Source organism: Urocitellus parryii, chromosome 11 (genome assembly GCF_045843805.1).
Source record: "Urocitellus parryii isolate mUroPar1 chromosome 11, mUroPar1.hap1, whole genome shotgun sequence".
NCBI lineage: Eukaryota > Metazoa > Chordata > Mammalia > Rodentia > Sciuridae > Urocitellus > Urocitellus parryii.
The window spans coordinates 10,186,978-10,201,450 of NC_135541.1; the positions used below are offsets into that span (position 1 = coordinate 10,186,978).

The window sequence follows — 14,473 nt, forward strand, 5'->3', positions numbered from 1 at the left end:
TGTGGTGCTGAGGATCGAACCTGGGCTGCATGCACACCAGGCGAGCGCCCTACGGCTTGAGCCACATCCCCAGCCCCTAAAGACTTGTTCTTATAGACCTCTTTTTATCTCTTCTACCTTATTATGAAATAACAGAGTTGTTTTTTAATTGTTTTTTTGGACACAGATGAATCCTTTTCAGCATAACTTTGTTTCATCTTTCTAAAAAAGAAGGTACAAAAAAGGAACTTTGATTACAGCTTTGAGTCTCAGGGTTGTGACCTTTGATTGCTTTTATGTTGAATTTATTTGAAATTTGTTTAAAAAATAATTTTATGAGAAAAATTCCTCAAAAAAAGTATCGTTTTTAGAGAAAGCTTTTTGTTTGAGAGCTATAACTAGGCAGGTTAAGATGTTGAGTGGAGGGCTGGGGATGCGGCTCAAGTGGTAGCGTGCTCACCTAGCATGTGTGAGGCACTGGGTTTGATTCTCAGCACCACATAAAAATAAAATGGAGATATTGTGTTCACCTAAAACTGAAAAATAAATATTAAAAAAGTAGACTGGAGAGGTTAATATTTAATAAATTTAGGGAAGGATAATTAATATCTTCAGGCATAGAATCTAGTAACTTAGTTTTAATTTGATGAAGTTAATTTAGTCCAAGTTTATTTATTAGTTTTATAAAAAATGTTGGAGTTGAGTAGAAAAAAGCCAAATATTTAGAGATTGAAGAGTGATGAGGAAGAACCTTATTTTCTTAACTGGAAGTAGAGGTAGTCGCTCAAAATTTTAGAAAAATATTTCTAGTGAACCACAAGTGGAGGTGCATGCCTATAATCCCAGGGACTGGGGAGGCTAAAGGAAGGAGAAGCATAAATTCAAGGGCAGCCTCAGCAATTTAGTGAGGCCCCCATGTCCAAAAAAATAAAAAGGATTGGGGATATAGCTCAGTGGTAAAACCTCAGTATTCTCCCTCCAAGTGTGTGTGTGTGTGTGTGTGTGTGTGTGTGTGTGTGTGTAAGAGATAGATATATGAAAAGAATATGGAATTTATATATATTTTAAAAAGGTGTGATCACATATTTGTCTTCTATCCAAGCAATATGTTATGAAATATGGATAAATCATTAGTTTTTTCAGTGAAAACTAGACATATTCCTAAATTTTTAATTTCAAAAATTAATATTTGACATAAATAATAAGGATAGAGATTAATTTTTTTCATCAGTTGTAGTGTCAGTATTGTCCTGGCAAGGCAAGTAGGAAGCCCCTTTCCAAGAGTCCTTTGCAGTTGTACTAGGGACTCTTGCTGCAGAGTTATGCTAATTTATTGTTTAGTGTCTTGACTTTTGCTACTTGAACTTTTTTTTTTTTCCCAACCTTCCCCTTTTTGATCAACTTGCCTTGCATGTTGTTGTTTTGTCTTGATTAATTTTTTTGTTTACTGTTAATTTAAAAAGTGGTTAATGTTGATCATGAGCATTTTATATGATCACAGAACATTTGGAGTTTTTCTCTTCAAAATTGGGTAGTGTTTGCAGTAGTACACACCTGTAATCCCAGCAGTTGGGTGGCTGAGGTAGGAGGATGGCAAGTTCTAGGCCAATCTGGGTAACTTAATAAGATCCTGTCTAAAAATAAAAAGGCCTGGGGATGTAGTTCAGTAGTAGAGTGTCCCTGAATTCAGTCATACAAAACACAAAATTTAGTGATCTTTTCAAAGATTAGTTGAGACTATCCTTTTGTTAAAAGTTAATTTTACTGGGCTGGGATTGTGGCTCAGCGATAGAGTACTCGCCTAGCATGGGCAGGACCCGGGTTCGATCCTCAACATCACATAAAAATAAGGGTTTTGTGTTGTGTCCATTACACCTAAAAAATAAATATTAAAAAAGTTAATTTTACTTAGTAAATGGCTTTTTATTAGATTGCTGTAGAATAGTGTATATGTGTGTATAAATAATATGCCCCCCCCCACTGAAGTAATAATTCCAAAGAATTTTATCATTTAGGGCTTTACTGAAAAAAGGTGTCCTTTGCCAAGAGTTCTAGATATCAGATTTTCATGTACAGGAATCTAGGCATTCACTCTGAATTCAGAGAAACATGGGATATAGTTTTATTAGTTGAATTAAGCTTATCTTCGGTTTTTAAGTTTTTTTAACCCTTTCTAATTAAAACCAGTAGTTTCTCATACTATAAAGTAATATGGGGCTAACTCAGTGGTAGAGCAATACCATGTATCCTATGCTAAAGATCCAGAGTTCCTGAAGGTGGGAGGATCTCAGTGACCTGCTAGTCCGAGACCAACACGGATAAATAGAATATTTATCAGATATGTGATGAGAAACATGTAAAATGAGTATTATTCACTTTTAGAAATGAAGTTCTGATACACGCTACAAACATGGATGGACCTTGATGGGCATTCGAATTGTTTCCCTTTTTTGGAAGTGGGGAAAAGGCTTTTAAGGAAGTTGCTGTGAGCATTTCTTTTTTTTTTTTTTAAAGAGAGAATTTTTAATATTTATTTTTTATTTTATTTTATTTTATTTTTGAAAGAGAGTGAGAGAGTGCGAGAGAGAGAATTTTTTTAATATTTTATTTTTTTTAGTTTTTGGTGGACACAACATCCATGTTTGTATGTGGTGCTGAGGATCGAACCCGGGCCACACGTATGCCAGGCGAGTGCGCTACCACTTGAGCCACATCCCCAGCCCAAGCATTTCTGTATGTAATTTTAATGTGATCAGGTTTTAAGTTCTTTTGAGTATATACCTAGGAGTGGAATTGCTGGTTTTATGCATTAATTCTTTCTTTATTTTTTGGTGTGCTGGGGATGAATTTAGATCCTAGCACTTAAAGAGCTCTATTATGGAACTTATCTTCAGCCTCTTTGTCTAACATTTTGAGGAACTGACATGTTTTTTCCAAAGTGGCTTCCTTGTATGATGGTTTAGATGTCTCTACTTGATATTGTCTTTTTTTTTTTAAAAGTCATCCTAGTAGATACGAAGTGATGTGTGTGTGTGTGTGTGTGTGTGTGTGTGTGTGTGTGTACACTTACTATACTGGGAATTGAACCTAGAGGTGCTCTACCACTGAGCTGTATCCCTAACCCTTTTTATTTTTGACTTTCGATTTTGAGACAGGGTCTCACTGAGTTGCCAAGCCTGATCTGTTGCAGTCCTCCTGTCTCTGCCTCCCAAGTTACTGGGATCACAGGCATGTGCCATCTCGCCTGATTCATTGTGGTTTTGATTTTTATTTTCCCTATGAGTTGACGGTATGGATCATCTTTAATGTGTTTATTGTTCATTTGTATATCTTTGGGAAAATGTCTGTTTATATTTGTTTCCCATTTAAGAAATTGGATTGTTTTCATCATTGAGTTGTAAGAGTTTCTAATTAGATAAATAACTTGCAAATATTTTCTTCCATTCGGTGGGTTTCTGTTTATGTACAGTACATGTCTTTGGATAGCATAAAGTCATTAACTAATTTGTTACAGTTATGCAGACTATTTGAATTTATTTAAGAGGGCTGGGGGTAAACAGTTCAGTGATAGAGCACATACCAGAAAGAAAAAAGAAAAAAATTTTTAGTCTTGTAGTTTTAGTCGTAGATGAACACAGTAACTTTTTTTTTTTTTTTATGGTGTGCTGAGGGTTGAACCTAGTGCCTCCCACTTGCAAGCTCTCTATTGCTGAACCACAGCCCCAGAAAAAGAAATCTTTGACTTGCTAGATGATTGTTAAAACTTTCAAGTTTTACTTTTGACTTTGATTTGTTTTGATTGATAAGAGACATGACATTATAAATATCATTATCTTTATTTGATTATGTCCAATAATGGGAGTCTTGTGATCTAAGTATATAATTCTGAGTTAGACCTACATTTAGTATTTTGAAGTGTGTATCAGTAGTTTTAATAAAGTAGCTTTAATATCTAAAGCTATTATGTTGATGACAAATAATAGCTTTGGTTAGCTTTAAAAGATTGAGACTTGTACATGTAAATGGTTAAAATAACTAACTTTATTTTATCATAATAATTTTTTTACTTAAAAATTGAGCTGTGATGGTGTAAAAACAATGTGCCCAGCTCTAATTTAATGTTAAAATACATTATTATTATTATTATTTTAATATTTTTTTTTTTTAGTTTTTGGTGGACACAACATCTTTATTTTTATGTGTGCTGAGGATCAAACCCAGTGCCCCATGTATGCCAGGCGAGTGCGCTACCTCTTGAGCCCAAAATACATTATTATTATTAATTTTGGTACCTGGGATTGAACCCAGAGGGGCTTATGTACTGAGCCACATCCACAGCCCTTTTTTTGTATTTTATTCAGAGACAGGTTCTCACTAAGTTGCTAATGCTGGCTTTGAATTTGTCATCCTCCTGCCTCAGTCTCCTGAGCCCCTGGGATTAACAGGGGCTAAGCTACATTATTCAAGCTGGTTGTATGGTGGCAATTGCCTATAGTCCCGCTACCTACGAAGCTAGGGGCAGCCTGGGCAGCGTAGGGAGGCCCTGTTAAAAATTTCTTGAAAGTCTGTCTTTTTGCATACCTGAAGCAATCCCAGTCTGTGAAGTAGAAAGTAAAGGTGTGGGGTTGGTGGTGTTGCTCAGTGGTTCAGTGCTTGTCTAGCATGAGAAAGGCCCTGGTCTCCAGCAATGCATAAATAAATAAATAAATGTCTTACACAGAGGGGAAACCAGTCTTTTGGTCTAAGTATAAAACCAAGTGGTTGATTTATATATTAGTAACTCCTTCATAAATATTTTTTGCTATAAAAAAGTAATACATGTGTTGATGTTCCTGCAGTATTCCAGATAGATTGGTTAAAATGGATACATTTATGACCTGAGTTCAAAAGAGAAACAATACTTTCTGGTGGCCCATACTTATAATCCCAGCTACTGGGGGAGGCTGAGGTAGAAAGCTGGTAAATTTCAGGCCAGGTTGGGCAGTGTTTGTTTGTACTAGCTATGAACCCAGAGGCACTTAACCACTGAACCATATCCCCACCCTTTTAAAAATTCAAGTTGATTTAGAGACATGTCCTCACTGAGTTACCTGCCCAGCCCTTTTAAACGTTTTTTTTTTTTTTTTTTTTTGAGACCAGGGTCTTGCTAAACTGCCCAGGTTGGCAGTTGTCCTGCCTCAGCTTTCAGTGTAGCCTATATTATAGTAATTGGGATTGCAGGTATGCATCATTTCTCCCTTGGATCCTTTATCTTTTTTTTTTTTTTTTTTTTTTTTTGGTGTTGCTGGGAATGGAACCCAGGGCCTTGCATATACCAGGTAAGCACCTACCACTGAACTACACCTCCAGACCCTATAATTTGCTTTCTTTTCTTTTTTTTAAAATATTTTTTTAAGAGAAAGAGAAAGAGAATTTTTTAAAATATTTATTTTTCAATTTTCAGTGAACACAACATCTTTATTTTATGTGGTGCTGAGGATCGAAATGCCCTGTGCATGCCAGGCGAGCGTGTTACAGCTTAGCCACATCCCCAGCCCTTATTTGCTTTCTAATAATGAACAATTTGATAATCATGGGATAAAATGGTAGGAAATTGGCATTTAAAAAAAATATTTTTAGTTGTCAGTGGAGTTTATTTACTTATATGCAGTGCTGAGGATCGAACCCAGGGCATCACACATGCCAGGCTAGTGCTCTATCATTGAGCCACAGCTTCAGCCCAGAAATTGGTATTTTGATAACTTTCTTCTTTTTTTTTCCCCCAGTACCAAGGATTAAACCCAGGGTGCTCTATTACTGAGCTATATCCCCAGCCCATGATAAAGTATGTAATCTCTGGAAAATGATTTACAAGTTGAGTATCCTTTATCTGAAAGGCTTGAAATGAGAAGTGTTCAAGATTTTATAGTTTTTCATAGTTTATAATATTTGCATAGACTTTACCTCTTAAGCAGTCCTAATCCAAAAATCCAAAATGGTCAGAAATCTAAAACTTTTTGAGTGCTGAGGTGATATTCAACTTGAATTGGATTTAGGTGTGTGGTTGGCTAGGTTAATTGCATGCATCTTCAAAGAGACTTATACTCTGCTCATCACAATTCTATAACTCGTAGTAGGATTTTGAAACCTGGATAGCCTTGGAAGACAGAATCTTCTTACCTGGAAATAGAGTAGTAATGTAGGCGATGATGAAAGGCTGAGGTCTGATCCCACATCCCCACACCCATGCTGGAACTGAACCTAGCATCTTGTGCTTCCTAGGCAAGGGCTCTCCCATTGAGCTTATCCCCCAACCCCTGAGATGTGAACTCTAGAAATTAACTGGGAAATAGAGGAGTTTAGTACCAAACTTGGAATGTGTTGTTTTCTCAGTGGGGTGTAGTTTTGTTGTGTTGTTTCAAGAATGACTCAGGGAGGATTGATCTCTTTAGTAGGAGGAGTTGTGTGCAAATGAAGTATGTGGCAGTTCATTGCTATTGCTTTTTAGTAGGTCAGATGCAAAAGCTGGAATTAAAATTACTCTTTGTATTCTTGTTGATAACTCTGACAAAGTTGAATGCAGTTTCTTCTGGAAAGAAGGGGTATTAAGAAAATTTATTGGGTTTTAGTATGCTAATGATTGATGTGTAATGGATCACACTTTGGAATTAATGGAGTAAGTTTCTTTTTCTTTTTTTTTAATATTTATTTTTTAGTTTTAAGTGGACACAATATCTTTATTTTATTTTTATGTGATGCTGAGAATCGAACCCAGTGCCTCACACATGCTAGGCGAGCACACTACCATGTGAGCCACATCCCCAGCCCCTGGAGTAAGTTTCTTGTGGAGTTTTTGGAAACAGTTTTGGACTAGGAAGGGGTCTTTTTTTTCACTGTCAGAAAATTGAAAATTGTAAGTAAATTCTGTGAGGCTAAGTGATCTTTGTTTTGCTCCTAATACATGTCAAATGCCAAGAGCATCTGTTTTTTTTTTTTGGGGGGGGGGTGGTGGGGATTGGGTAGTAATAGGGATTGAACCCAGTGATATATGTTTCTTTTCTTTTTTAAATGTGCTGGCCATCAAACCCAGTGCCTGACATTTACTGGACAAATGCTCTACCATTGAGACACAACTCCAGCCCTACTGAGCTGTTTCTAGTTCTTTTAAAACTTTATTATTTTGAAACAGGGTCTTGCTAAGTTGCTGAGGCTGACCTTGAATCTGGCCATCCTACCTCATCCTTTCAAGTCACTGGTATTACAGGAATGAAAGAATATAAGAATACAGTTGGTCCTCCTTAGCCAATCATGTACACATTGAAAATATTTGGAAAAAAATTGATTCTGTTGTGAATGCCTTATGCATTGTCATTATTCCCTAAACAATATAACCACTTTTTTGAGGGAGAAAGGGTTTCGGGGTGTGGTGGTGCTGGGGTTCCAACCCAGGGCCTCACTTGTGGTAAGCATATTCTCTACCACAGAGCTACAGCCCCATCTCCCAGTATAACACATATTTACAAAGCAGCAGCATTGAATTAGGCATTTAAAAGTAATTTTGAGAGATGGTTTAAAGTATATGGGAATATCTATCTTTTCAGGAAGTGAGATAGGAGGATTGTTTGTGCCCAGGAATTATGGGACAGTTTGAGCAACATAGGGAGACTTTATCTCAAAAAACAAACAAAAACCTCCAGGTATATGGGAAGATATATGTATATCAATATGCATATACATTACCATTTTATGTAAAAGACTTGAGCTGCTATTTGGTATCTGCCTTTGGGGTGAGTAGGGAGATGTTTTGGTTCTAGAACCAATCCCCTGTGGATACCAAGGTATATCTGTACAGAATAAGTTGAAGGATGTGGATGGTAATGCTAGGGACTAACGAATGCTAAGCAAACATCTGTCACTGACTCCCCTCAACCCCAGCCATGATATAGTGTTTTGATCAGTTTAATATATTGATGGTGAATATTTTTGAGCAAATACAAACTAATTTTAGTCTAAATTTATTTGTTTCTCCCACCATGCTGGGGATTGAACCCAGAGCATTGTACATGCTAGGCAAGCACTCTACCACTGAGCTACATACTCATAGCTCCTTAGTTTAGGTTTTCTTCACCGCCCCCTCCCTTCCTCTCTTCTGCCTAGGGCTTGAAAAACTAGGAGTACAGGGCTGGGGATGTGGCTCAAGCGGTAGCGCGCTCGCCTGGTATGCGTGTGGCCGGGGTTCGATCCTCAGCACCACATACAATCAAAGATGTTGTGTCTGCCGATAACTAAAAAATAAATACTTAAAAAAAAATTGAAAAAAAAAAAAAAGAAAAACTAGGAGTACAAGCTATATCCCTTGAGTTTTTTATTTTAAGACAGCATTTTGCTAAGTTGCCCAGGCTGCCTCAAAAGTTTGATCCTCATGCCTTAGTCTTTTGAGTCACTGGAATTACAGATGTGCACCACTGCCTTCTGGTTCTTGCTCATTTTTAGTTAACAAATGTCAGTAGGGGCTGGAGGTATAGTTCAGTGGTAGAGCACTTGCCCAGCATTCCTGAAACCCTGGGTTCTATACCAGTACCACACACACTACACAAAAGGTAAATGTTTCATCTTGAATAGCTGAGAAATATTTGAATACTAAAAGAAACTATTGTTTGGAAGGAGTAGTCAAAATTGGACATCACATTTACTGGCTGTGTTTTCTTGGATATAAAGATTTAAGCAGACTTTTTATTTGTTTAATTAAAAACTGAGAGTCTCCAATTTTTTTAGTATAGACATAGATTTGCAATATCCAATTAAGTTCTCTTTTGTTAAGTTTGGTATTTTGTTTCCAAAATGTGTTCTCTTATGTAAAAATGATAAAAATTGCTGGGCACTGTGGTGTACACCTATAATCCTAGCAGCTTGGGAGGCTGAGACAGGAGGATTCCGAGTTCAAAGCCAGCACCAGCAATTTAGTGAGGCCCTAAGCAACTCAGTGAGACCCTGTCTCTAAAAATGAATACAAAATAGGGCTGGGGATGTGGCTCAGTGGTTGAGTGTCCCTGAGTTCGATCCATGATAACTCCCATCCCCACAAAAAAACAACAGTCGAGCCCACCATTGTGAAGTAGATGTGCTTTGGTTTTGTTTTGTATTCATAAATCTGCATGAATACCTAGTCTTTCTTACCATTGCATTTAGCGCTTTTATTTAGAATTTAAGCATGATTGTTTGTTTCCTTGTCTGTGCTGACTTATTTTGATGGGAGATTGATTGCTTCTTTTTTTTTTTTTTTTTTTTTAAGATAGGAAAAAAGTCTATGTGAATTTGGGTTTGGCCATAAGGTTGCTATTGGGGGGGGGTTAAGGGGTATATAATATTATCATTTTAACTACTTTTATTTTTAATATTTATTTATTTTTTTTGATAGTACTGGGGATTGAACCCAAGGCCTTGTGCATGCTAGGCAAGTACTCTGTCAACTGAGCTATATCCCCAGCCCCCTACATTTAATTTTTAAATGTTTTTTGGTGCAATTATACATAATTATACATAATGGTGGAATTTATTGTGATTTGTATATGTGCATAATATAATTTGATAAGTCTCATTTCCTACCTTTTAAACCATTTTAAGTGTATATTTCAGTGGCATTAAATACCACCACAATGTTGTATAATTATCATCGCTGTTTCCAGAACTTTTTCTTGTTAATTTTTTTTTTTTTTTTTTTGCTGTAGATGGACAGATGCCTTTGTTTTTCTTTTTGTAATGTGGCATTGAGGATTGAACCTAGAGCTTCATGCATGCTAGGCAAGTGCTCTGCCACTGAGCTACAGCCCCAGCCCATATTTCCAGAACTTTTTCAACAAGCCATATAGAAACTGTACTCCTTGAGTAGTAACTCCCCATTCTTGTCTTCCATCTCCTGGTAACCTTTCTTCTATTTTCTGACTCTCTGAAGTTGACTGTTGAAGATAATCTTACATAAGTGGAATCATACTCTGTGTTTAGCCTTTTTCACTTAGCATCAATGCTTTCAAGCTTATACATGTTGTAGCATGTGTAGAACTACTTTCCTTTTTATGACTTAATGTAATGTTCCGTTAGAGGTATATACCAGATTTTGTTTCTCCATTCATCCATTGATGGTTATTGGGTTTTCACATTCTTTTTTTTTTTTTAATTTTTTTTTAATATTTGTTTTTTAGTATTTGGCAGACACAACATCTTTGTTTGTATGTGGTGCTGAGGATCGAACCCGGGCCGCACGCATGCCAGGCGAGCGCGCTACCGCTTGAGCCACATCCCCAGCCCGGGTTTTCACATTCTTAAGAATAGTGGCTGCAGTGAACATTGGTGGATTGATATCGGGAGGGGGGGATTTTTTTTTTTTTTTGTATCAGCGCTTAAACCCAGGGGCTCTTAATTACTTAGCCACATCCCCAGCCCTATTTTGTATTTTTTATTTAGAGACAAGGTCTCACTGAGTCGCTTAGCTCTCTCTTTTTGCTAAGTCTGACTCTGAACTTGCCATCCTCCTGCCTCAGCCTCCTGAGTCTCTTGGATTATAGGTGTGCACCTCTGTGCCAAGCTGATTCTAATTTTTCAGAGTGTAAAAGTATCAAAAAACTTCTGAGATATTCAGTTTTGCTAAGTGTACTAGAAAGATTGAGTTAGTTTAGAGAATATTTAAGAAGTAAGAGTAATAATGGGGTGCAAATATCTATTCCAGTGAGAGAAGTATAAGTGTAAATGAAGCTATTTTAAAAGTCCCACCCTCATTCATACTTAATAAATTGTCTATGAATAAAAAACAACATTTTAAAAACTGATCTTGGAAAATTACTGATACACAACAATAACATTAACTTTTTTTCCCCCCCCAGATATGGCCGCGTGGAAAGTGTCAAAATTCTCCCTAAGAGGGGATCTGAAGGAGGAGTGGCTGCCTTTGTGGATTTTGTGGACATCAAAAGTGCACAGAAAGCTCACAACTCTGTCAACAAAATGGGAGATAGAGACCTACGCACGGATTATAATGAACCAGGCACCATTCCGAGTGCTGCTCGGGGTTTGGATGATACAGTTTCCATAGCATCTCGTAGTAGAGAGGTTTCTGGGTTCAGAGGAGGTGGTGGAGGGCCTGCTTATGGCCCTCCACCATCACTTCATGCACGAGAAGGACGTTATGAGCGGAGACTTGATGGGTAAGTTCCAAGGTTTCTGTAGGCAGGTATTTTGTATTTGATGTGGTGAGAAACAGAAACTCATATTTAGGGGCCCCAGATGGATTTAAAGTTTTGGGCATTCTCAATGTTTCCTATTTTGGGTTGGAAACGGAAGTGATTTCTATCCCAGTGGCTGGTTTCTTATGGAATCATAGAGGATATTTCCTGCAGTGGATTGGATACCTACTTCCTGAGATATAAAGTGGTGGAAGATTTCCTGTGGCAGCATCATTTTTGGAGTTACCTGTCTTCTAGAATCAATTATTTCTTCTTCTGGATAATATGAAGGCCTTCCTTGGATATATCTTTCCACCTGATGGAGCTATTTGGTTTTATGGTCATGCTATTTGGAATATTTCTGGAATATTAAAGCCTACAGATTCTTTTAGAAGTTGATATCTGCTTCTTGGTTTTCACTACATAAAGTGTACAAACAAATTGGATTGTCACAAAAGATCTAGCAGACCATAATGATTCAACCATTTGGATGCTACAACAATACTTTGACATGGAAATGTGTACTTGGATGAGGAAGAGTGAAGGCAAGCAAAGCTTGAGTTTTCCATTTTGGATCTACACAATTTCTGTTTTGGAATTATACTCCTTGATGGAATGGGGGAAAATTGAGGACATTCATAAGTCCTGGAATATAGCCATTCTTTTCTAATTACTGGAATGTATGGGATGTCATGTTCTCAAGATCTGTTAGCCCAGGGGAAGAGGATTACACTCATTTCTTAAGCAAGTTGCTGTCCAGTTAAAGATACTTTAGCTTTGAACACATGGTGGCGATCAGTTGTGGATACAGCAATCAAAATTGACTGGGCTGGATGACTACAAAAGGGAACAATTGGCGAGCAACTGTGTCTTCTTTATTCGTTGGAATTGTAGAGGATCTTTCCCTTCTGCCAGCTTCCTGATTCATACTTAGGGCTGGAGATTTTTATGAATGTGGATCAATTTATAATTGTCTACTATCTCAAGAAAGAAGTCTGGGGGTTTGAGAGTTACAGTTTATCTGGGACTTCTTGGCTTCCTGTGGAATTATTTTGTCTGGTCACTAAGATTTTTTTTTCTTGTGGTTCATCTAAATATCATTTGACACCCTTGCCCATTAAGAAGGTGGATTACCCCCATAAGAGGGGCCAAAATTGGGGAAGTTATATTCACAATTCTCTCCCTAGATTTAATTGGGATTATAGGTCGTGTTTCCACAGTTGGAAAAGGTTGGTATGTCCTGACCTGTGTATATTAGCCCCTCTCCTAACCCAAGTCCAACTCTCTCTTTTCCCCCCACTAACTCTAGAAGTATTTAGTACTAATAGATGAATCAAAAAATAGCCATTAGATTTCAGCTCTGCTAGCTCTTGTGCCTGCCTTCTGTATCTTCCTAATGGATAAGAACTTTTTATATTTATAAAATGTCAGCTGTAGCAGTAATTCTTCTAGAACTTTTGCCTATTGCTTGTTATATCATTAATAATAGCTTTCACTGATTAACATTTGATAGGGTGCTAAATGAACTATTTATGAAATTTTCTCTTAAGTCTCACAGGAACCAGTGTTAGACACTGAAATATTTAAATTCAGAATTGTAGCAAATAAAAAAAGAAGACAATTACTTAGTACATATGAGAAGGAAAAATATTATTATTTTTTTTGCCATACCAATTGTTTTTCATAATAGCTGCGAAAATTACTTAGGAGCTTGGTGTGGTGGTGCACACCTGTAATCCCAGCAACTTGGGAGGCTAAGGCAGGAGGATCACAAGTGTGAGACCCTGTCTCAATAGGAAATGTAAAAAAGGTTGGGGATGTACCTCGGTGGTAAAGCACCCCTTGGTTCAATCCCTAGTTTAAAAAAAAAAAAAAAGCCTAGGAAAATGGGGTTGCTACTAACTGAAATAGTGAGTGAAAATGAATATCATTGGAGAGGTTTTGAAATCTAGGAATGTGTTGGGAAAATAGTATTAGTTGCTACCAAATTTTGCAGTAAACTTTTGTTTGAGAGATTTTAAATCTTTCTTTCACGATTCTTTAATCTCCTTTGATAGAGGATGGATCTAAAGATATGAAATTGAAGAGAAATTCAAGTGAATTGGTCTTTGAATTCTTAAGAGTTCTATTTCCCGACAAAAGTAGAGAATTTATGATTTCTAGTGGGAGTAGAATTAGTTTTTAATACTGTCACATAATTGCATGTGTATAAATGTACATGTACATGCAACAATTTTTGTATTCTTAGGTTGATGAATATTCATGTTATACCAAAATAATTGTTGAAGGACCTGGGGATGTGGCTCAATAGCAGAGCACTTGCCTAGCACGTGCAAGGCCCTGGCTTTAATCCCCAGCACCAGAACAACAAAACATACTTGAACTGTTGTTCATAGCAACCTTAGAGTATTCTTATAGTTCTCAGCATTGCCTAATTTTATCAGCGGCAACTTGAATATTGTCAAAGCTAAGAGAATGCATTTCCTCCAATGTTCAGGTACATGTATTAACAAATGAAATCATGAAATGATTATTTAAAAAATTATGTGAAATTTGATAGCACCAAGAGATAAAATAATTTATTTGTTAAATTTACATAGAATAGCATGTGGTGATTTAGTATTTTGATATCTTAATTGTTTTTAAGATTCCATTTTTATTATTAAATGTGATTGGGCAATTTATATAGTGATTTTTTTTTTATAATCACCCAGTCAAAAATTATTGAGAAGCCAGGTGTGATGGTGCATGTCTATAATATCAGCCATTTGGAGGCTGAGACAGGAGGATCACAAGTTCAAGGACAGTCTGAGCAACTTACCGAGACCCTGTCTCAAAATAAAAAAATAAAATGGACTGGGGATGTAGGTTGGTGGTAAAGCATTCCTGGGTTCAAATCCCAAGTACCACCAAAAAAAAAAAAAAAAAAAAAAAAGTTAATGAAGCTCTGAGGATGTAGTTCAGTGTTAGAGCCCTTGCATAGCACATGTGAGGCCCTTCATTTGATCCCCAGCATTGCAAAAAAGAAAAAAAAAGTTAATGAGGAGTTGCTCTTAAAATTTTTTTTCCTGGACTTGTTTGAAAGTCCTTCCTACTGCAGAATACACACTGCAGCAAGGCTTTCATATCTGTTTAGTGTAGAAATATGACCTAAAATAAATTTGCAAGTAATGAAAAATATATTTTAATCAGATGGAAATGTGAAAATCTTTCATATTGAAATGACAGTCTCTTCTTTGTTCTAGTAAACTTAAAATTGTAAAGGAAGATGATATATGAATATTTCAGTATAAAAGTCA

The 14,473-nt window shown here is 36.7% G+C and overlaps 1 protein-coding gene across 3 annotated transcripts in view; it reads left to right on the top strand.

Annotated features, from left to right (window-relative positions):
• Positions 1-14,473, top strand: part of Spen (spen family transcriptional repressor) — an 81,077-nt gene that overhangs the window by 9,983 nt on the left and 56,621 nt on the right. For 2 of the 3 annotated variants that reach the window (XM_026400863.2, XM_026400864.2), the window contains exon 2: positions 10,836-11,156. In XM_026400863.2, coding sequence (XP_026256648.1) covers positions 10,836-11,156 — 321 coding nt within the window. Of the gene's footprint in view, positions 1-10,835; positions 12,404-14,473 lie in introns of those variants that run through there. The other variant, XM_026400865.2, reaches the window with a different exon arrangement.